The sequence below is a fragment of the Erpetoichthys calabaricus genome, chromosome 1 (assembly GCF_900747795.2).
Source record: "Erpetoichthys calabaricus chromosome 1, fErpCal1.3, whole genome shotgun sequence".
Lineage (NCBI taxonomy): Eukaryota > Metazoa > Chordata > Cladistia > Polypteriformes > Polypteridae > Erpetoichthys > Erpetoichthys calabaricus.
In genome coordinates this window covers 327,751,192-327,776,142 of record NC_041394.2, presented here as the reverse complement: position 1 = coordinate 327,776,142, position 24,951 = coordinate 327,751,192, and the positions used below count along the sequence as shown (strand labels likewise).

The 24,951-nt window shown below is 39.0% G+C and overlaps 1 protein-coding gene across 1 annotated transcript; it reads right to left on the bottom strand.

The window, feature by feature from the left end:
* Positions 1–10,500: 10,500 nt before the first annotated feature.
* Positions 10,501–24,086, bottom strand: LOC114666245 (zinc finger protein OZF-like). Its single transcript, XM_028821031.2, has 3 exons — positions 23,626–24,086; positions 17,412–17,926; positions 10,501–13,085 (listed from the first exon to the last, which is right to left on the bottom strand). Exons 2-3 carry the CDS (start codon positions 17,878–17,880, stop codon positions 11,827–11,829), a joined length of 1,728 nt encoding a protein of 575 aa, XP_028676864.2. The 5' UTR covers positions 17,881–17,926; positions 23,626–24,086; the 3' UTR covers positions 10,501–11,826.
* Between the last annotated feature and the right edge of the window lie 865 nt (positions 24,087–24,951).

Sequence of the window (24,951 nt, the reverse complement as noted above, 5' to 3'; positions counted from 1 at the left end):
TCAGGACAGGCTACATCTCTTAAAAACCTGTACTGAAATAAGCCTAGAAAAGCAAAGAATAAAGACAACAGCTTATTTACTCAGATTATAATATATGAAACAATGCAATGTGATTATTTATGAATTTGTCATACACAAATAAATTAATTAATTAATGGATGATAAATTAGACTGGACTGCCAATACTGATGCTCTGTGCAAGAAAGGACAGAGCCGACTATACTACCTTAGAAGACTGGCGTCCTTCAACATCTGCAATAAGATGCTGCAGATGTTCTATCAGACAGTTGTGGCGAGCGCCCTCTTCTACGCGGTGGTGTGCTGGGGAGGCAGCATTAAGAGGAAAGACGCCTCACGCCTGGACAAACTGGTGAGGAAGGCAGGCTCTATTGTAGGCACGGAGCTGGGCAGTTTGACATCTGTGGCAGAGCGAAGGGCGCTCAGCAGGCTCCTGTCAATCATGGAGAATCCACTGCATCCACTTAATAGTATCATCTCCAGACAGAAGAGCAGCTTCAGCGACAGACTGCTGTCAATGTCCTGCTCCACTGGCAGATTGAGGAGATCGTTTCTCCCCCAAACTATGCGACTCTTTAATTCCACCCGGGGGGGTAAACGTTAACATTTAACATTATACATAGCTATTGTCTGTTTTTCACCTGCATTATTATCATTCTTTAATTTAATATTATTTATTGTATCAGTATGCTGCTGCTGGAGAATGTGAATTTCCCATTGGGATTAATAAAGTATCTATCTATCTATCTATCTATCTATCTATCTATCTATCTATCTATCTAAATTGATTTTTTTTTAAAGATTCTTCATTATTTACTGCCTACGTGGAAAAATGATTTCAAATCATTAAAGATTCATTTGTATACGAATATATGTAATGTTTGAAATCTTACATTTGTTTATTAGAATAAAATACACTCATAGCCAAACTTGACCATATATTTAGGCTTTACTTCTGAAATGCATGAAAAGAAAGTCTGTTTTGTAGGGCCCTATGATTTCTGCGATGCGGAAAACACGGACGGAATCACGGAATTAACACTGAAAAAGGGATTTTAGTTTTAAAAACGGAAATGTGCGGAATTTCAAGATTGCAGGGGTGACTGTTACAAAACGTCCCAATAAATTAAACGATTGAACAATCTGTAGTTCTGTCATTCAGATACTGTTTTCTAGTTTGTTGTTTTTGAAGCAAACGCAATTCTTCTTAGAAAGCCAGTTGTGCTTCTATCTGTTTGTGCGCATGTTTCCTGTATGTTTTCTTGTACGTGAATTAGCTAACTGTACGAGACAGAAATGAACAGTGATCAGATACCCTATCTGTGTAGAAAAAACTAAGAAAAACAAGCGTAACTGCCAAATTGAGGGCACAATTACGATTCTGGACAATGTTTCCGCAAGTTTTGCCAGCATACTATAGACACAAAAAGATACTTGCAATGACCACGTCAAATCTAAAACCCATCTAAAGTACAAGGGGAAATTAAGAACAGTGTTCCCCTTCAGTCTGTAAAGATTCTCAGTCATCCAGGTGAAATTATCTGGTAGTTAAGTCATGGCAACTGGACTTCTTTCTTGTTAGGTAGATGACAGTCAGACTGACAAAGATGCGTGGTTAAGCAGTGAAATGCATCTACCTAACAAGAAAGAAGTCCAGTTGCCATGACTCAACTACCAGATGTTCCCCTTCAGGTAACAACAAAATCATCAGATGCAAGATGCCAGTTTGTGTCCATGTGAGTCAGACATACCCCGCTCGAAAAAATGACGACGATGCATCCTTTCTTTATTAAGCATTGTAAACAAGGAGGTGCGCTGCCAGAAAACGAGAGCAGTCTTCGTCAAACTTGTCTGCCCCGTGTCTTTGAACAACATATGGACGCCGTTCTTCGAAAGATCGTGGAATGAAAATATATGTTGTAGTTGATGAAGCTACTGATAGCCGAGACCGCATAGTTCTCATCATAGTGATAGGTGAGTAAACATTTGGCTGTGTGGTACTTCTTTTATGTAGGCACTTCAAATCATACGTGATGTATTTACTGTGAATCATTTAACTAATTAAATTATACAGGTATTTAACAGGTATTAACAGTCTTTCCCGTAGAAAAAATGCCATTAGTGAACAGCACTAGTTGTTAACAGGTTCCCTTTTAAAAATTAACAAAGATGTTTCTGGATTTAAGAAATGTTTTGTCTCACCGTGACGAGGCACACAATGTCCACATTTGACTCTTCCGTTATAAACTCGGCACCCACAAACCTGGGCAGAGAGCAGGCTTCTCCTCAGATGCAATGAGCCTTTAAAAGTGGGTCTCTTTCTTTTTTCTAAAAGTGAAGTTCGTCTCAGAAGGATCCATCAAACTAGTAACAGCTCTTACTGGAGGCCACTGCAGTCTCAGCATACAGCATCATGGAGGATCTGGGCTCCTACGTGATGAATGGAACTGCAAAATAAGGTTCAGTTGTGCTAGTGTGCCATTTCATTATTGTTTGTTTTGTTGTAGCTGTGGGTGGCACGGTGGCGCAGTGGGTAGCGCTGCTGCCTCGCAGTTCACTTCCCGGGTCCTCCCTGAGTTGAGTTTGCATGTTCTCCCCGTGTCTGCGTGGGTTTCCTCCCACAGTCCAAAGACATGCAGGTTAGGTGGACTGGTGATTCTAAATTGTGCCTAGTGTGTGCCCTGTGGTGGGTTGGTGCCCTGCCCAGGGTTTGTTTCCTGCCTTGTGCCCTGTGTTGGCTGGGATTGGCTCCAGCAGACCCCCGTGACCCTGTAGTTAGGATATAGTGGGTTGGATAACGGATGGATGGATGGATGTTACTACTTTCTTACAGTACACTACATGTAAGTGGGGTCTGCTCACATGTATTCGAGCTGACAGTACTGGTGCGTGAGGCTCATCCCTTACACTTTTAGTAACAATTTAAAAGTACTCTAAATATTCTACAATTTCTCTCATGCGCTTACCTGTTCATTTTGAAGACAGCCTCCAGAAACATTTCCTTCATTTCAGAGAACTCTTCATTCCCAGGACCTTGTACAAAGGAAGTTAAAGAAAGAAGAGGGAACCACCCAGTCCATCAAACTTATTTGGATAGCAAACAGTGAAGCTGACCCAATTATCACATCTACAGTAGATGCAGTTTCAAAGTTCTCAAGGCTTTCACGTCAACTCCATGATTTGTTACAAAAGAAGTTCAGATAAGGAGAGGAAACCACTCAGCCCATTAAACCGGTTTGGTTAGCTAGCAGTTTAAATGTCCCAATATTACATCCAGATGCTCTTTCAAACTTGTCGAGGTTTTCACTTCACCTTCATAACTCTTTACTTTGTTTCAGATTCACACACAACCTGATTTCAATCTTATGTACAATTCTCTTGAATTTCCATCTGTGTCCTAGATAAGGAGATTCTCTATTTAATGAAAAGAATTCTGCCTGATTGACATCGTGCCTTCCTCCTCCTATATGTCGGATCGTTGTGTTTGTTGTATTGTTTTATAAGTTACAATTGTGCTTCTGGTTTATCTGCTTGTTCTGTGTAGGGAATTCGTCATCTCACGCAGCATTCAGTTCCTTTGTATTGCAAGTATTAGTCCTCTCACTGTCCCTTTTGTGGTCATTTTTTTATATTTTGACCACTTTTCTCTTTACTTATTACTGCACATTTGCCAAACACCTTGAACTAAGAATGCATTACAATCGTTCATATATCTTCACTTGTTACAACTGGAACACAAGGGAGTTCAGGGATTTGCTCAGTGATCTGGAGAACTGTTTTCCGCTTTAAACTCCAATGATCCAGCAGAAAATACAACACTGTTTGCCTTGTTTTTTGTGGGATTCTCTCCTGGGTATCAGCTCATCCATAACAGAGAACCCAATTGCCTGTAACAGCTGCCTTACGTATTTTAATTTTGCTAGAAGGCTACCTCCATTTTTTTTTTTGGCCACATTTTCAACTCTTACATGGCTTCCTTCTGCTTGTTTTTGGTCTCCTTAAAGCAATCCGTGGTCCACTGTGAATTTGTATGCATTTCTTGAAATGGCATATTTGTGGGAAACATTTCTATTTTGTATACTGTTGATGCACTATAATTATTTGCCATATTTAAAACAGCAATAAAGTTTCCTTCTTCATAAGGGTTTGTTCTCTCTTCTGTCATGACAATACTGGCCTGTCCAGATATATTTTAACACTGTTCTTGTTTTCATTCCTAAATGTGTTGTGTTTAAGCAGAGAATTCTTTGCCACTCACTGTACAGCAGTAGTCTTTGGGGTTTAGTTTTGTGCACCCTAATTACAGGAGTGAAATTCACCTTCTAGTCATGACAAGGTGTGGTGAGGCTGTTACCCACAAGGAGTCACTCAGAGTTGACGCTCCCACTCTCTCTCACACAGGTTGCCACCTTGTACAGATGAGCCTTTCAATTCACTTTACTAATTTGATTCTTTCCATCTACCACTTTAAGTGAATCGATTCAACTGATTCATCAATAAGATCCATGACCGGCGGCAGTAGAAAACCTTTGCCCTCCTTGAATTTATCACATTTATAATATTATGCATATTTAATTATGTTACAGATGCTGATCTATATATGTAAAATGCTGTGCATGCAAAAAGCTTATGCCATGATAGGCGTTGCATCACCCATAAATTAATCAGGGCATGGAATTTGGCTTTGGGTCCTTCTCTGAGCAAGTGGCAGTGACAGGAAACCAAGCACTGCACAGGCACAAACAGCAGACAGGAAAAGCAGCATGGTGAACGCTGCCCACCGACAGCAAAACAGCTGTGTGGCCACGTGGCATTGCCGACATGAAAACAACCATGCCAAGCTCTGCCGATGACAGGAAAACAACAGCTCTGCAGGTACACGGTATTGCCAACAGGCAAACAACGGTGTTGAAGATGGGGAAAGAACAGCTCTGCAAGCATGCGGCATTGAGAATGGCCACACAAGCATGAGCCATGTCTGTCAGGAACTGAGCCACAGCGACACTAGGTAGGTGTGAGTGACATTAAAACAACCTCCACAAGGTGACCTGGGGGTATTTTTCGTACGTGGATTACTCGTTTAGCCGGATGTAATTGTTGTTAATTGTTTGGCCTGATCCTGGATCTGTCGGTTTTTCGAAACTCTTGCTGGAAGTGTTGTCATAGCAGCACATCCTAATCCTCAAACCTGCTCGGAGTAGGTTTGTTCTACGTAAACAAGGATTAGTTTACACACGTGATCAGTGACGGTGCGTGGAAGTCATCCAGTCATGGGTTCGCCGTTCATGAATGATTGACCAATTGATATCGGTACACAAATTATAAGACGAGAATTTCATATAGAGAGGGGTTTGCGCGATCAGCAAGATCCTTTATTGCTCCCGGGGGAAATTCTTTTCGAAAGATACCACTTTAGCAGAGGGGGAATATTGTACCTCAAAGATTTATTAGGACCTTATATTTGAAGTCAAACTCGGCCAAGTCGGGCTCTCACAACCACACAGACAGTATGCATTGCTTTGAGGTTTTTTACAAGCGGCACTTTTTTTATAAACTGTAGGCGATGCGGAAAATCTACTAAAAGTGCAGTTTGCCAGGCAATTTGCAAAGTCTGTTTGGCTCTGAAATATTTCCTTCGGGTTTTCATAGTGTTTCCAAGACACCTGTGTGTGCAGACAATAAAAGAGGCGATTCATGCCATTGCAGGTAGGTAACACACAGGCTAAAACACCCACAGCTCCATGAAGAATCTCAATCAGCCTAACATTCTCATTACCAGGATTTCCAAATGTGATTGGGGCACATGGGACTGATCAGAGTGGAGTTTGATCAAACATTATTTGGAAAGTGTACCTCTCCTCCTGATGAATAATCAGACACAGTGTCTTCATCAAATATTTGACCTTCATCAATATCTCGTTGGTCAAACACAGGTTCAAGGGATATGACATTCCCTGCAACTGACCCAACAAAAATAGAGGGCTATATGGAACATACCTATGGCACACCTTGATGACAAATATATCCAATGACCATCCTTTACCTGAAATGAAGTGACCACTGCATCCTGCCACTGGTTCTGAGGAGGAGCTTCCCCCTGGAATGTCCTCAGAAACAGGGCGATGGGCATTTTGCTGGAGAGCCAACTCTTCTGCAGGGGTTAGGTCTGGACCGCGTGGACCTCCACCTGTTTTTTGCATGTCTGCCTTCTTATTAGCTTTAGAATTAATGTTTTTTATATTATACATGATTCTTTATGTCAACAATTCTTTAAAAAGTTATATACCAATATTTACCAGTTTGAAGTATATTCTTGTACTTCACTTTAACCTGTTCCCATGTTCTCCTTGTGCTCACGTTTGATCTGGAATTATGACATATTAAATAATAATTAATCTGACACATAGGAAATGAAACGCTGCATTCACTAAGTACAATGCACACTTCTTAGCGTTTAATTTGTCAGCCACATTTTGCCAGCCGTCTTTTCTGGTTTGGGCTGCTTTTGCAGTGTTACCGCTTGTGTATATTAAATCTTGAAATTCTTCATGTCCTTCGAATAGAAGGTCCTGCTCCACTTGTGTGAAAAAAAATGCGCCCGTTCTTTCATCTTTTTGTTACAGCCTATCAAAGACTTGCTGATCATGTTTTCTAGACTCAATATATATCGGCTTTTCAATCAGCATGGGCACGCGCATTCATCTCGGATGATTAGATTCAGCTCGACTAATCTAATACACGGTTGCGTTTGAAAAACCGACCTAGCCCGGATGAGTGTCACCAGCATTAACTCATCCAAGATCAGGCATCTGATCTCGGATGATTTAAGTGATGTACGGAAAATACCTTCCTGGTCTGCTGTGTTTCATGAGAGGCACTTCTTTGAGGACCAGATGGTCTGAGTGTTTCAAGTAATTTATATGGTATCACATTATCCTCTTTGGCAGCATGAAGAACAACAACATAGTGAAAATTCAGAATTTAAAAACTTGTTCTCAAGTAATGATTCAGTTTGTGAAACAAATAAGGAGATTCATGTAACTCATTCATGGGTAACAATTCCACTCAAACTCGAAAGAATCAGTGCAGTGCACATGCAGTCAATGAGCCGTAAGAAATTGTGCACTAACAAAACACAGAAGTGAGCTTACAAACTGCTATTTAGAGAAGCTCCTATCAATTGGTCGGCAATCGAAATCAGACAATTTTCACTATTAGAAAAATACTGGTGATCAGTAAAAAGTCAGATCACAAAATCCAACCTTTTCATTCCGTTTTTCTAAGCTTTACATTAACTTCGATGTAGTGCACCTCTACACAAGGTATTAACAGTAGTTGAGCAAATGATCTGCAGTGTAAACAAAGAGCAGTGAGTGGAAACTGGTGTTATCAGTGAATGAGAGGTTATTGGTATATTAGCCTTTACATTAAAGAAAGTGGAGTAATAAACTGGAAAAAAGCCATTGAAGAAGTCATCCTGTGCAACTACACAAACAGCAAGAAAAACTATTTTAAGGAATTCAGACCTTTATTTTGTCCTTTAAATTGAAACGGACACCACTTGAGTTTGAACAGCGAGTTCGTTTAGATAGATAGATAGATAGATAGATAGATAGATAGATAGAGATACTTTATTAATCCCAATGGGAAATTCACATTTTCCAGCAGAAGCACACTGATACAATAAATAATATTAAAGAATGATAATAATGCAGGTGAAAAAAAGACAATAACTTTGTATAATGTTAAATGTTAACGTTTACCCCCATCCCCCGGGTGGAATTGAAGAGTCGCATAGTTTGGGGGAGGAACGATCTCCTCAATCTGTCAGTGGAGCAGGACATTGACAGCAGTCTGTCGCTGAAGCTGCTCTTCTGTCTGGAGATGATACTGTTTAGTGGATGCAGTGGATTCTCCATAATTGATAGGAGCCTGCTCAGTGCCCTTCGCTCTGCCACAGATGTTAAACTGTCCAGCTCCATGCCTACAATAGAGCTTAAATAGAGTTTAAAATGCAGCAGCTCACATTTTTAATGAATGAATTTGAAATTGCTGCTTAGTAAACAATAGGCTTTTTTAAAAGATTTGTTGCTGTGTGTCAAATTTTACATAAAATGGTAATCCATATTTTAACCATGAGAATTACAAATGTCTAGTTTATACACTGAAGGAAAACACCTGTATAAATACAGAAAATGTACTGTATATTTTAACAGCAAAAAGCAATAGTGCAATTGACGATTAAAAATGATTAAAAGCTATGTGTGTTTATATTTACATTTAAGTTGCATTTAATTACCTATACCAATCAATTGATTGTGTGAGAATATTTATATACACTTGTGCCTTATACATCAAACTTCAATTTCAGGAGGCTGTTTGAACTCTGAATTGTTCGAAGTGCAAATAAATTTCCCCCATTAGAAATAATGAAAAGTGAATTAATCAGTTACCTGACCCTAAACAATTCCCATTTTGATAAATTATGTGGATTTGCTGTTAGTTTAAAGTAAAAGTAACACAACAATAGAATTACCAGAGCGTACGAGAAAACTCGTAAATCAGGTCCACCTTAAATCCATTCGCACTTCTCCATCAGCGTCTTTTGTCCTGTAAATGTGCCGATTAAGGCAAGCAGCAAGTAGCCTGCTATTCCATCCCCCATCATCACAGAATGTGCACAAAGTTCTCCCAGCTCTTACCTTGATTGATTACTGAGAGTGAAGTGCTTTTAGAGTGGAAATAACATATCGTTATTTGGAACATATACATTTCATGTGTGTTCCATTTCTACAGTAATCTGTGTAAACACATTGTTAAAACAGAAACTTTTTCATATTTTAGTAATAAATGTTACAAAATATACACAGGTGGGCCGGATTTATTAGTTTTCTCGTAGGCTCTGGAAATTCTAGTGTTAAATACCCTAAATAATACATTAAAACATGAAAACAAATAAAATACATAAATATATAATACTTAGCGATGAGTAGTGATGTCCCATGTGGATGTCATGGTTAATTCATATACATTTAAATATATTTATATATTGTAACATGCGAGTCCCTGTCTTGCACCCCAAAACATGAGGCTGAGTCTCAGTACTTTAGTAAAACCGGCTTTATTCAGAATGAAACAGGAACAGCCCGGTAATTTATTGTAGCGGGATCGACCGCTCTCATATACACAGACACAGCAGTCAGGCAGGTCAGCGGCCAAGTAAACCTTCTCCCTTCATTTATAATGTTCCTTGCATCACCCATTGATAACAGACACTTACAGCACGACCGGCTCAGATTCGCTTTCACTGCAAGCCGCTACCTGCGGTGGGCTGGCGCCCTGCCCGGGGTTTGTTTCCTGCCTTGCGCCCTGTGTTGGCTGGGATTGGCTCCAGCAGACCCCCGTGACCCTGTAGTTAGGATATAGCAGGTTGGATAATGGATGGATGCAAGCCGCTACAGCCCTGCAAGCTCATGGTTGCCCCAGCAATGGATAAGCTGTCTTCCACAAAAGTTAGTGATCATGCTTCAGCGTGTCATCAAGTTGGGGGGAGTCCCGAAAGAGTTTAGAAACCTTACAATATATTTAAACACACACCAAAAATGAAGCAAAAACAGCAATAAACAAAAACACAGTTTAATTAAAAAAATACACTTTAACAAAAGACATAAAACTTCTACTTGTCTGTTTATGCAGGAGGTTAGTGTAAACATTTTTTAACGGGATAGAGAAAGAAGAAAAAAAAATCAGAATCGCTATAACCAGTATCAGCTTTAAAAAACCTGATTGTATCATCCCTAACTTCTACGTCTCCACTAAAGGAAACCTCCTTTGGACAGTAACATATACATATGGCTACTTCACCTGTGCCACTGCTTTTCCTGTACAGCAGCGCTCTCACTCACTCACTCTGCTGTTTCTGAACATGCCAAAAGCTAAATGTGCTACTAACTTCACTTCATTCAATTTCTTCCGCAGTTTTGGTATAGTTCCTGCATCGACCCCAGTAACATCTCTATTTGCAGCTCAAGGGAGTTGATATTTGGCAGGAAAATCTAGTAGAGACTGGGAGTTCCTTTTCCTTTGACTGAGCTAATGGTGATCTATCAGCAAACTAACAAAGATTTGTGAGCGAGCCAGGAGACAGACATACAACAGGAAAAAAAGGCTAAAAGCGGGGAGGTGAAAAAGCACAATTGAACAAGCAAAATGAGAGACAAGATTTGTGGTTAAAAATTCATTAGCAGAAATGTCAGAAAAAGACAACCCAAAACCAAAGTAAGTGATCATCAAAAGGACATCAAGGGAAAAAGGGTTTTGAATCCACAACTTGGATGAGAAAATGAGCTTTCAGCCAAACTCTTACCCCGTCACATCGTTTACCTTTGGATTACGACCTCCAAGGACATACCCCCCTGGAAATATAGAACATCATTTTAATGACAACGACTGCCAAAAAAAAAAAAAAAAAAAGCTGGCCAAAGCAGTGGAAAAAATTAAACAACTTCATAAAGTACATTGAAAAAGTGTTAGACTGAGATAAACACAAAAAAAAAAAAACACAAAAGGAACGACTGGCATTTGTTTTGGGCCCCATGATGACAGTAAAGAGTCTTACTTATAAGTCATGATCATTTGTAGTATAGTTATGGTTTTCTTTTCCTCCCTTGAACGTGCAGCGATGTTTTGGTGTAGTACTTGCAGTAACACTGGACCACCACAAGGAACAGGCCCATGTCCTCCTCTCTGTACACCTCGGACTATAAATATAACACCAGGTCATGTCACCTGTAGAAACTGTCAAGATGATCCTGCACTTACGGGGGTGTACTGATAAGGGGGATGAGACCAAGTATAGGAGTCAGCAGAGAGTTTTGTTTCTTGGTACAAAGAGAATTGTCTGCATCTTAGCATCAGCAAAAACAAGGAACTGGTTGATGACTTTTGCCACACCAAAGAGCCTCTATGTCCGGTCACTATTCAAGGAGTGGATGTATAGTGGGTCCACATCAATGAAAGGTTGGACTGGTGTCATAACACAGAGGAACTATATAAGAAAGGGCAGACTGCATTCTTTTAATGTGGGTAGTGACATCCTTCACATCATCTATAACTCTGTGATGGCCAGTGCAGTTTTCTATGTTGTGGTTTGCTGAGCTGATAACGTCACTTCAAAAGAGGCCCACAAAATTAACAAGCTGATTAAAAGGGCAGGCTCAGTTACGGGGCGCCATCTGGACCCCATGGAGGTTGTAGCAAAAGACATAATGAATATAAACACGATTGTCATTATGAACAATGCTTCACATCCTCTCTCTGACAGACTAACACTGAGAACTTTCAGGCAACAAATTATTCAGCAGAAGTGTGTGAAGAAACACATTGGGCGCTCCTGTATATGCAACAGCACAATGCCAGGATAATGCCTCACTGTGACATGTTTTCATTCTTTTTAATCTTTCTTGTTTAGTCATTCTGATGTGTGTTTAAACCACAGTGTGCATCTATATTTAGTTATGTACAGGAGCTTCTGTAAAAGGCCAACTTTCCCCAGACTCAAAAAAATATCTATAAAAGTTCTACTTGCATTGATTCCAATAATATCTATTTTTATAACTTCTAGAATGCAATGTTAATTGGCATATCATCTAGCTAAGTCTGGAATTTTCATTTAATTAATCCTGTGGAACCAAGTCCAAGTGCTGTCTTGAATTTCTCCATAAGGGCCTGTTTTGTGCATGGTCATGACTGGAGTGAACCCCACATGTTAGTTATACTATTTTGCTGTATTGTTTAATTTTCTTTCTCTTACATATGCTGTGCGGAATCAGAGAAGTATCTGGATGGTACAGTGTGACTTCTTTTGTGTAACTGAAGGCTGTCCTTGTATAAGAACTGTTTACCACAATCCGAACAACAATGCAGTTTCTCTTTGGCATGAATTTTTGAATGTACCTGAAGACTACTTCTGCTGGAAAAGCGTTTTCCACATTCAGAACAGCAAAATGGCTTTTCTCCCGTGTGACTTCTTATGTGACTCTGAAGACTGCACCTGTGAGAGAAGCATTTGCCACATTCGGAACAGCAAAACGGCTTCTCTCCTGTGTGACATCTTGTGTGGCTTTGAAGACTGCTCTTGTCAGAAAATTGTTTGCCACATTCAGAACAGCAATATGGTTTCTCTCCTGTGTGACTTCTTGTATGGCACTGAAGATAGCTCCTCTTTGAAAATTGTTTGCCACACTGAGAACACCAATAGGGTTTCTCTCCAGTATGAATCCGTGTGTGGCTTTGAAGACTGCTCTTGTCAGATAATTGTTTGCCACATTCAGTACAACAATAGGGTTTCCTTCCAGTATGAATTCGTGCATGGCTCTGAACAGTCTTTTTGCAGGAGAACTGTTTGCCACATTCAAGACAACAATAGGGCTTCTCTCCGGTGTGAATTCTTGTGTGGCTTTGAAGATGACTGCTGTTGTAGAACTGTTTGCCACACTCAAGACAGCAGTATGGTTTTTCTCCAGTATGAATTCTTGTGTGCAGCTGAAGATGGCTATTTTGTGAGAATCGTTTTCCACATTCAGAACAGCAATACGGCTTCTCTCCGGTGTGAATTCTGGTGTGTCTATGAAAATTGCTTTTATCTGAGAATTGTTTGCCACACTCAAGGCAGAAATAGGGCTTCTCTCCTGTGTGAATTCGAGTGTGGCTCAGAAGATGGCTGCTGTTGATAAATCTTTTACCACATTCAGAACAGACGAATTGCTTACGTCTTTTAGGGCTCCACTGATGGTCATTCTCCACTGACGATTTGCTTTTAAAGCAATTCTCACTCTCCTGGTTGATAAATTCATTTCTTTTGTGCAACTGTAGTTGATTGTTGACAGCATCTATCCTTGTTAGTTTCACAATAGGCAGTAAAATATACTTCAAAGAGGCCGGTATAAAACATCTAAATCCAGAGAGCAATTTCTTCACAGATTTGTCAAGTAGAGTCTGTTGGGATTTGCACTGACGAGAAGCCTGAGGAAATGAGGATATGGACAAGCTGCTCCTCTGTTGCAAATCTGCAGAAAACCACAGATGAATAATTAATTGTTATATACATTATAAAGCTCAAAATCTGTGTGTGTGTGTATATATGAATGATCTTAAGAGTCATTATACCTGCCTGCTGTTCAGTTACAGAATATTTTAGAAAACTTACACAATGTTGACTAACCCACATAAGCTCTGGGCCCACAGTGTTAGAGACATTATCTACATCAGGGGTGTCGAACTCCAGGCCTGGAGGGCCGCAGTGGCTGCAGGTTTTCATTCAAACCCTTTTCCTAATCAGTGACCAGTGCTAATTAACTTCATTCCTCTTCATTTTAAAAGCCTTGTTTTTAAGGATTCAGTCCTCTGTATTTATTCCTTTCTTCATTAAATGGTAACCAAACAGAAATATGCGAAACGAGCCAACAGATGACAAGCTAAACTGGGATTTCAAACTCCAACCAATCTCTTAATAAGAAACGGATTCTTGCTGTTAATTAAACTTGTTATTTAATTCCATAGCAGTAGAATGTTGTACTGTGTTAGCCATAGATTGATACAGGAGAAAGTAGGGTGAAATGACACCTTTATTGGCTAACTAAATAGATTACAAATGCAAGCTTTCAAGGCAGCTAAGGCCCCTTCATCAGGCAAGGTGTAACCATGGCTTATTGCTGCTCTCATTCTGCCACAGCAGACATTTCCAAAACTGTTGATTTTTCTGTTTTTTTCTAATGTTCATAATATTTTGGTGACCCGAGAGATCAACCTTACCGAGACCATCACCTTTATTTTCAGATATCATGTGATTGGCACAGCTGGTCATGTGGTGGCTTGTTTTGTGTCTCCTTATTGTTGGGGTGCTAATTAAAGAGAGACGACTAAGGGGCCGGAGTCAAGTTAACAAAAACCAAGGCAAAAAAAAGCTAATTAGCAGCAAAAATTGGTCACTAATGAAGAAGATGGTTAGAATGAAAACCTGCAGTCACTGCAGCCCTCCAGGACTGGAGTTTGACACCCATGATCTACATAATCTTAAAATCAAAACATACAAATTAAATATTATGAGTCAAATTTGGCATATGTAAAAGAACTATTTTTAATAGCAATACACTGGTATCCAAATTTATACTGTCGGATCAATCTCTGCCAAAATTTGCACAGCTCCCTCATTTCATTTCATCAAGGGGAGACCATTGACTATGTACCAACCTGATTTTTTTGACCCGATATATCAATATTTCTGCAATGTTAACATACGCTGTGCTGAGAAGGGGACTTTATGCAAATGAAAAGCAGAGCAGAAACGATAGACGGGCCATGTGAACAGTCCCACTGACTAATAGCGTGGATGGATGAACGAAGAAAGAGCAATGTCCTGAATGGGAGAAATAGAGATGGTATAACATTTGACATGGAAAGTGAAATGTCAAACAGAAGGAGGAAGGTTGATAAACCTGAAGAAGTACAAGCTTAGCAACAGTGCTTTACAGTTTGAGTGTGGGAGCCAAAACCTGAAGCTGTGAGCTTTAGTGTTGCTTTGCTTCAGGTAAAAAGGGAGTTAAGGGAGAAGCAGAAGTAAAAATGGTGTCTACCACAAACTACTTCATTGAAATATATATTCTCATCTATGGAGTCTGAAAGAGAATTTCCTAATATCGTCAATCTTACATTTCGCTTTTCCCTGTCAACTCACAACATTTTTTACTGACACTCTCACAGCAGCATATATACACAAAGTTTTACAATCAATCTACTCCACTAATGTGTTCGCTGGCTTTACCAGTAGCACTATGCTTCACACTAGTAGCCTGACTTCGTACATCTGACACACCTCCATAAGCTATTGAAGACATCTTTTTACACCACAATGTTTGTTAATACTGTTTTCTTTATCCGTTTGTATCCATTGCACAAATTCTATCCATTAAGTTTAAATGGTTTGCAAACAGAAATACTAGAATTTTATTTGGATGATCATCTTTGCCATTGTTCATCGTGTCTCGCTGTGAACCTATTTGTTAAAATGTAAACAGTAAGCACAAACCCAACATGGGTTACTTTGATATTTAATTGACAGGCCACGTTTTGGAGTGGACCTTACTTCCGCTTGGCTAGTGATACCTGTTTGTTTATTGATTTTTAAAGTCTGTCCTGTTTCACTACTACGTAGGTGGAGCCACGGGGATGGCTGATATACATATACCAGTAATGGCATACTGCACGATAACGTGCAGTGAATACACTTGACTTATACTTTTCATACTCTCTCTCTGTACTTTTGGCATTCGTTTGCTCAGAGGTTGATGCGCTTGATGCCCTGCTGCGTGCTGCCAAGAGTTGATTCTACAATAAAATACAATAAAAAGAGTAATAAAAATCATTAGCCCAATAGCAAAACGTAGAGGTCACCTAGTATATATATATATACCAAATTTCAGGTCAATAAGTCAAACGGACAGACAAATGAGCAGCCATGGTAGTGTATTATATAAGTATATATATATAAGTATATATATATATATATATATAAGTATATATATATATATATATATATATATATATATATATATACACACACACACAGTAGGAGGCGAAAGGGCAACCCGGCTGGATAGGAGGATATCTAATTACTTAGACAGGACCCCAGTGCGATGTTGCAAGCAAACTGATCAGAGGGACAAGGAAATAAATGCGTACCTGGCCAGTACACTATAGCAGATGGACTGAGAAAAGCCAAGGATTTGGAGTGGTACCATCCCCCAAAAGCCAGGTGGCAGTGGTCCTTGTATGAGAATACAGAAGGGACACCTGCAGGGGTGCTTGGGAGATGGAGTCGACAAGTGCTGCTCTGTTGGGGTCCCTGGGGATTGAGAAAGGGCGATGTTATGGGAGGACCTCCATACTTTCTCCATGGGCCAGAAGCGCTTCCAGGAAGCTACGGCATGGCACCAGAAGCATTCCTAGGTCTGGCTTAAAAAGGAGCCTGCTGCCACACATGAGAGTTGGGAGACAGTGGACAACACTCAGCAGAGGAGAGGAGGAGGAGCTTGTAATTGTATTGGTGGCTAATTACTGGTAAAGAGAGGTGCCTGGTGGAATAACAATCCACGGTTTTATTCAAACACCATACACCGTACTGCTGTGTCGGTGGTTGGGGGCTCCATTGTGACCCCTCGTGGCCTATATATTATATACACACACACAAATATTGTATATAGAAAAGTACTCGGTCGCATAGTACTTTTCAAATCCAATTAACTGATTGCACTATAACTAAGGCCCTTTCTCTTATGAAATTTCCTGAGCAAAGGCAGGTAAGCATGGCTGGTTTAAAACATATTTTAGAAAGACGGATCATTTTAGAAAGAGATCTTCAGTTAAGAATACTCTATGTGGCCATTCAGGCACCAATTCTTTATGTGCACAGATGGGGTCAGGGAATAATGCAATGCCAAATTCCTATCCATGACCCTTCAGGTAATCAGTGCGGTGTTTAAAAAAAATACCTTTACCTTGCGATTCTATTCTCCTGTACTTGAAACTCTTTAGCCTGAAAGAATTAATCAAAGCCACATCCACTGCAAGCAGACTAACCACACTTATTGCAAGCCAAATTTAAAACAAGTCAGTTTCTACAAAAATATTACTAACTATAAAATGTTATTGACCTCTCTCTGTTCCATTTCTGTTTTTTTCAGTAACATGATGCGGCACCTGGAGCCACTGTTCTGCGTCCAAGCTGTTTATCTGCCCATTGCAAAGTCTTCAAGTAAAAACCAACAATGATGGGATTTTTGTCATTTTATTAGACATCCAAGTGGTTGATTGCCCAGGTGGAGGAAATGGCCAGTTGACTATGGTCTCCAGGTCTGTGCCTATGTCCATCTTTGTCTATAACTTTGAATTATAGACAACCATGATCCTGCTGACTGGAAGTTTTCTCTCATTCTCTCTCATTGTCAACTGGCCAATAATAATATTAATTAGTTTTTAGTATTCTTTCTTGTCAATTAGTTTGAAAGTAATGTGAACACACTGCAAAACAAAGTAATCTATTTGTATGTGTATGCATATTATGCCATTTGCCAAGTTTGTAACTGTATTGTACCCATAAGCTTGATGCAGTAACCTAACCTAACCAGGTGTTCTGAAGTGTGCCCTGTAAGAAAATACTTTGAAGAGTAACATTTCATGTTACATTGTGAAGAGGCACTATCCACATGTGAAGGCATGTAGAAAATAAGACAACCACTTATAGAAAGGAGTTTACCTAAACTAAATCCCAATTACAAATTACATAATGCGAATAGCAATCAACTTGAAGCCTTTTTTTTCCCTATTTTAGCACCTACCTTCTTCAGAATGACTCGAACATGATGCTTTCTCATCGCTCTTTGTATTTGATTCTAATGACTCTGACTTCACGCAGACAGAATGATCCTGTAAGAAGCAGGGTCTGCTTACAGTGGAGCCCAATCCAGTTACATCCTCATTTGGATGCATATAAAGAAAGGCAGACTCCGGTTTAAAGGCTTCTTCCTTGACACTTTCATTTTTCAGCCTGTCACTTCCATTATACTTTTGATCCGGATCTTCCTTAATTTGTACTGTCTTCCATTTATAACCCTCTCGCTCCTTGTGATGGTAAAGAGATTCCCATTCACTGTCTTCTTCCTTAATCTTCACAATCCTTTTTTCAAAAAAAGAAGGTTCCCTTTGCCCCATGAAGTCGTTGTCCTCCTTGTCATTTTCAGTTTTGTCTTGTGACCACTTGTCTTCACAATTATATCCCTTCTCTTGTGGCTCCTGGTCAGTTTCCATTTTGTACACCTAGGTGCTGAAAAATATGGCAGCTTCCAGTTTTCCTCTGTTAAGAGAAGAGGGTAAAACATTTTCAAATTTTCAAAACAGCACTCAAAATAAGTGATTACCTGTGTGTTTCACCTTTTTTCTAAACAAATGAGCATAAGCACATAAATTCATTATAGTTTATGTCTAGTGACCAAGCACAAAACAGTCTTCAGCATATATATAATCACATATTAATACAATCATAAATTATCATTAAAATAATATCACATGGATATTATATATATATATATATATATATATATATATATATATATATATATATCCAACTCATTTATATATAATTAACAAGGTGGTTAAGTTTGCAGATGATACCAAGATAGGTGGATTGGCAGATAATCTGGACTCCGTTATATCATTATAGAAGGACTTGGGCAGATATGTGGCAGATGAGATTCAATGTCAGTAAATGTAAAGTATTACACATAGGAAGTACAAATGTTTGGTTTGAATACACAATGGGAGGTCTGAAAATTGAGATTACACGTTATGAGAAGGATTTAGGAGTCATAGTGGACTCTAAGCTATCAACTTCCCGACAGTGTTCAGAAGCTATTAAGAAGGCTAACAGAATGTCAGGTTATATAGCACCTTGATGTGTGGAGTACAAGTCACAGGAGGTTCTGCTTAAGCTTTATAACACACTGGCAAAGCCTCATCTGGAGTACTGGGTGCAGTTTGGGTCTCCAGGATATAAAAAGGACATAGCAGCGCTAGAAAAGGTCCAGAGAAGAGCGACTAGGCTGATTCCAGGGCTACAGGGGATGAATTATGAGAAAAGATTAAAAGAGCTGAGCCTTTACAGTTTAAGCAAAAGAAGATTAAGAGGTGACCTGATTTAAGTGTTTAAAATCATGAAGGGAATTAGTCCAATGGATCAAGACTGTTATTTTAAAATGAGTTCATCAAGAACACAGGGACATATCTAGAAATTTGTTTAGTATAAATTTCACACAAACATTAGGTTTTTCTTCAAACAGAGAGCCATAGACCTATGGAATAATTCCAAGGACTTGGGGAACTCCACTTGATATTATTTTGAAGGAATTAGGTAGATAAGGCTGACAGGCTTGGTTAGGCTGAATGGCAAGTTCTTGTCTATATCTTTCTAATATGGAGTTATAATCTGATTTTGTTTACATTGCTTTGATATTTCTTGTTGTTGTTTATTTTTTTAAGGTTCCCATTACAGTTTTTTTCAGAGCCCAAACTCAATTCCTTTATTCATTCTCATTTTAAAAAATTGCTTTGTGAATGTTGAAATATTTCCTTTTCTTCTAATGAAACCATCTTGGAATTTTGCGTTCGCCACCATTTTGTGAAATTGTGTTAGCAGTTGCAGCCATGTTACCATAGTATGACAGACTGAAAGTGCAGGGCGTATAACATGGGACTGTATAAAGGTCACTTTTCTGATTGCTCAAGATTGCATATTCATTTGAATCAAATTGTGTGCATTTCTGAGATCATCCAAGTTACAATTAGGTACTATTCTGTTGACTAAGTGTTTCAAATTGTTTTAGGCATTGGCACTAGGTATGTTTCTGGTAACGACTGGTTTAGCTGTGTACAAACACTTCTCTTCCAGTTTGTCATTCTTGCATCTGCTGGCAGAACATACAGCTGTACTGCAACATGTTAGAAATAGAGCATCTGTCACATGTGTATTACCAAAAAAAAATATATAAACACACATATCAGTACTAGGGAAAGCCCAGAGAACAGTAGATTCTGTGACTGAGAGGTTTGAGTTTTGAGTGGGTAATGAAGGAGATGAATTTTTTATTTGGGTTTAAAGTTATGAAGGGAATTAACACTGTGGATCCCAGCTGTTACTTTAAAGTGAGTTCAACAACAACACTGAAGCACAGTTAGAAACTTAAGGGTAAACTTGCCACAAATGTTAGAAAGTTTTACTCCACACAGAAAACCACAGGCACAAGAAATACGCTGTGTTACAACCAGGATTCTGTTATTAGCATTTTTCATTTTTTTAATTATTTTGCACATTATGGTATTCCAGGGAGCTTTGTTTATTATTTGACACATTTTCCTTTTAGATGTGTGGCCTTTGCATGCATTTCATAAGTAAAGCCCCAGTAGTTGGGGCCACCCTGACCGTCAATGCTGCTGGTTCCTCCCTTAGGTTTGATTTGTAGCTCAGAAGAAAGGATTCACCAGCGATTCGTAGGGCTTGGCTGGTGTCTGTTTCATTAATTTTGCTTATTTTGTGATTTGTTTAATTGGCATTGCCTTTTAAAACTCCTTTTTTGCTCTTTAGAACTTTTTTTTTTTTTTTTTTTTTTTTTTTTTTAAGTTAAATAAATCATTAGTACTAGAGTGTTGTACCATGTTAGCCATTATGAATGTAGTGAGAAGTTAAGCCAAATGATCCCATTTACTGGATAACTAGAAAGATTACAATGTGCAAGCTTTCAAGGCAACTCAGGCCCCTTCTTCACGCAGGTTGTAATTTGCAATTGTATTTGATTACATCTTGCTTGAAGGAGCCTGAGTTGCCTCGAAAGCTTGCATATTGTAATCTTTCTAGTTAGCCAATAAAAGGGGTCGTTTTGCTTAACTTCTCACCACATTAAATAAATCTTGAACTTATAAATATATATACATCATTTTGTGTGTTGTTAAAAACCAGAGTTTAATTGGTTTCTCCCTCTTGTGAGTCATTTTTGGCAAATTGATGCTCTAAAAGTATTTTTTTTTTAACTTTAAAAAACAGTTTTCACCATTTTGCCCCTAGCTTAGGCCAAAGCCTCAGCTAGTAGTTGGGGACAGGCTGGGTTGCAGTGAGCTTCTTCTGGACTGATCAGTTACGGTCCTGGTGTGATTTTTGTGTAGCACTTTGGAGGCCTCACACCCATTTTCTTATGTTTGTGACACCTGTTCACAATAAAGAAAACACCAAGTACTGTAGTGTGGTATCAGGGATTTTCAAAACCTTACTTCGTGTGATTTTAGAAAAATGAGACAAATAGGATTGGCAAGCTTTCTCATCTAAAATTGATCTAAATTTCTGGCATCAACTTCCACCAAGTAAAGTAGGCGCATATCGATACATAAATCTCATGATTGCATGATTTTAGGTTCATAGTTTTGAGATGCATTTTTATCTCTCATAACTGTAATTAACAAGAGGCAGAGCCATGCACAAAGGGTTGACTCCAATGGCTCAAGCCCCTGCCCCTCATTGGCTCAAGTGTCCTTCTTTAGTTAGGACCAAACTGGTGGCATCCAAGACAACTGCATGCCTCCTTTTATGTTGCAAGGAACAAGGAAAAGCAACAATAAGCAACATTCTTGTTAAGGTTAGGAAGGCTATGGTTTCCCTACAGAAATGTCATGATGTGGAAGGTATCTTCAATGTTTTTGCACAAACCATGAACATTCACTTTGCTTTTAATATCAGCTTTTTTAGTGTATGTGTTAATGTGTTACAGTTTTCAGCCACTAGAGATTATGCTGTGTATTATAAACATTTTGTCAATTTAACCCGAGAGTGCTGAAATAAGACTTTTCCACGGGGTGGGTACTGGTTCAACCCCTTGGATATTCATGGGGTGCCCGTATGGCATAAGCAGAATCATTACCCTTACACCTGCAGTCATGACAGATTTGGAACAAATTATTGCAGGTGTCCCATTAAACAATAACAATATTTATTTCTATAGCACATTCTCATATAAGGGATGTAGCTCAAAGTGCTTTACAGGATGAAGAAAGAGAAAAGAAACAGACAAAATGCAAGAATAAAATTTGGAAATACTAATAAACATAGAATAAAAGTAAGGTCCGATGGCCAGGGAGGACAGGAAAAAAAACCAAATAAAAACTCCAGACAGCTAGAGAAAAAAAAACAAAATCTGCATGGGTTCCAGGCCACGAGACCACCAAGCCCCCTCTAGGCATTCTACCTAATATAAATTATACCAATCAGTCCTCATGGTTTTCAGGCTTCACATGGAAGAAAGTATTGTTGTGCATCCAAGGAAATAAAGATGGTGAAACTAACAAACTACAGTGGTGCACTTTAAATGGAAATGTGCTACAAGGGACGACTGTAAAATACAAGTAATCAAGTTCTTCCAAGACTCTGAGAGGCAGCTGCCACTTTTATAGAGCAAGCCAAATACATGATTGACTTAAACAAGTAAAACATTTTCAAAACGCAAGAATTAGTAAATATGAATATATGGACATGTGCGTGCATACACACACACACAAAGCAAATTAGCATTTACGCTGATGTTTTCTGGTGCCATGGAGTGATTTACTGGCACACTTTCTCTGTGCTTCTGTTTATTTGTTTAAGGTAAGTATGAAGTACAGATATGTCCTTTTACGGAGGTAAAAGTCACATTCTCCATAGCACATAACAGGGGGCAATGCCAGCTTACAAATGCAGAGGAACATTATTCACATAAGGAGGTTCTAAACACTATTTTCATTTACTTCTTTTACTGAGTATTTGCTGTTCTGATCCCTTTGTCCTCATCACACTCTCACCTGTCCCAAAAGTGCAGACATTCACAAACGAGACAACACAAACCCAAATCACAACCCTGAATATGCCACTCAGGAGAACGAGTGTTCTGGCATAAACAGCACATATGTGGGTAAGCTGTGTGCTCTCATTCAAAATACTACAGACCTGTCCACCATCAAATGCAGTCAAAAAAAATCTTAAGACATGCTACCCAATCGAAAAAAAGTCAGTGTTCTCAATTGTAAAAAAGATTAAATACTCATTAACATGATGACTCTGCAGTGTGTAATTAAGGAATAGTAAGTCACAGAGAATACATATTCAATTTGGTACTCGTGTGTTATAACCCCGGCACAGACAATATTTTTATATTCGTTTATTTACAAAACAAAAATACGTAATATTTTATTTCTAATTACTTATGAACCACTACTGTCGTTAAGTATAACATCGAAAGGGTCATCTCCGTCGGAGAAACGCTATCTGGACTGAGTGGCGGGGTTATAACATACGAGCCTTCTATTTCTTGTTTTAACTTGTCAGAAAAGGGTCAAGATATCACTATTCCTATTAACTGGATTTCACTTCGAATACTATAACCCTGTAAGATAATCACAGCCCAAATTGGTTCAACACTCTGCTAAAAGAGTCCTTACAGAAACCCCAACATTAAACACGTAACACGTGTGTCTTACAGGACTGGATATAAAATTATATTAATAACCTATAAATCTTTAAAGGGCCCTGCGCCGGACTACATCGGTCACATTCTTCATCACTAGGCTCCGATCTCTGAAAAACCCAACGGTCCTTTTAAGGAGAAACTACCAACTGCTTTCTACAGAATATTAAATCCATTCTTCTGGCTTTCGAGTTCCCAGGGTTGTTACAATAATAATGCATTAACGCCGTAGTGTTTGAACAAAAAGAACGAAAGAAACACAGAAACTAAAGAAACGTTTATGAAGAATAAGCGAGTCCCTCCGTATTTACCAGCGTGCAGAGTAATAAATGCAGATTAGTGCGCTTAAAAGGAAACACGTAAGACTATATGACGTGAGCCTTGTTGACATGCTTACCTTCACGGACACTGGTTCAAAAACAAGAAAGTAAACACAAGCCGCTTGGTGTCCGCTGGGGCTCTTTTTTCCTTTTTCTTCTCTCTCCCCGCACTCTTTTATCCAAAGATTACGTACCTCTTTCCTCCGTGTAGCTATGATTTCTTCACATCAGCCTTAAAAGGACACGGACAAGAGACTAACAGACGCAAGACGATAGCCGGTCCAGTCCCAGTTCAATATCCGCGCCTCACAACACCACACACGAGGCCCCGCGGTCACTTCCGTTCCATCTCATCGCCACCATAGATATTTACATGTGCCGCTCAAAGACGATTGACGGACCAACAAAGAAAGAAACAGCGCCCTCTATTGTGTTGATATGTTTATTATTTCTTTGCTTATCTAATAGTCCTGTATAGATTAATCTGTTTGCGTTCTGTAAATAATTATTTCCTGATTTACTTTACCTGCAAATGGATTAACCCCTTCATTTGTGAATTATCTCCACTGACTGACATTTTTTTTCAGGTTATCCTTACTCATCCTCTTCTGTCATCTAGAAAAAATAACTGTAAAAAAATTGGCCGTTTTTATTCATGTCAACTACTGAAGACATCATTATCGAGAAAGAACAAAAATTCTTTAATAATGGCATGCCTGTTCCCTTTTGTTTATTCAATAACTTTGTTTAATCTCAACATTATACACAACTGGGCATACCAAGTGATTTATTATTTCATGATTTTTTTTTGCATTAAAATAAAAAAAATAATAAAAAAAGCGAGTTTAATGCATTTATATTATAGTTTTCAGCAAACGTTGCCTCTGTTAGACCAATAAACATACAATGCAAACAACTAAGACATTTTTTTCCAGTTATTCTTTGTAGTGAAATTAAAGTGCAACAAAAATATATATTTTGAACTTTGTAAACATTGTATTGTTTTGTTTTGAAATAAAAGGTACAATTTAGATAATGCTGAATGGTCTGATTTTTCATGACCTGCAAAATACTGCTACCAATCTGAGCTGGTAGGTTCTTCTTACAGAGGTATGGATCAGCTTGAATCTCTTTGGGATGAGCTGTTATGAAACAGCTTCTGCTTGGCCCACAACACACGTGGATGCTGCATTTGCCACAGTACATCCTGGTCTTTTCAGAGCACTGTGGTCTTTTGTATCTTCTTGCTTCCTTGTTGTCATTATAGGTCAACATGTGAATCTGGGAATCACCACCTTATTGTGGCGCAGTGGTTTTTTTACCCCTGTGAACCTGGTAGCTATGTTTTCCGGAGCAGAAGCTCCTGGTTGGGGCTTCTACGGCAAATTGATCACAGGTGAGTGGTAGACAAAGAGCAATTCAAAGCCCCTAATGAAGCAAAGGCACAAATTTAAAAAGAGTACCATGTTCAGTATGGGGTTACCATGGCCACATCCAGGAGCCAGGGCTGGGAGGAGTGC

What these genes read in the sequence shown, in the direction of transcription:
- LOC114666245 (XM_028821031.2), bottom strand. Translation starts at nt 17,880, where the DNA reads ATGGAAACTGACCAGGAGCCACAAGAGAAGGGATATAATTGTGAAGAC. An exon ending in TTCGAGTCATTCTGAAGAAG is followed by an intron (nt 13,086 to 17,411) that starts GTAGGTGCTAAA and finishes GGTTTTCTGCAG; the next exon opens with ATTTGCAACAGAGGAGCAGC.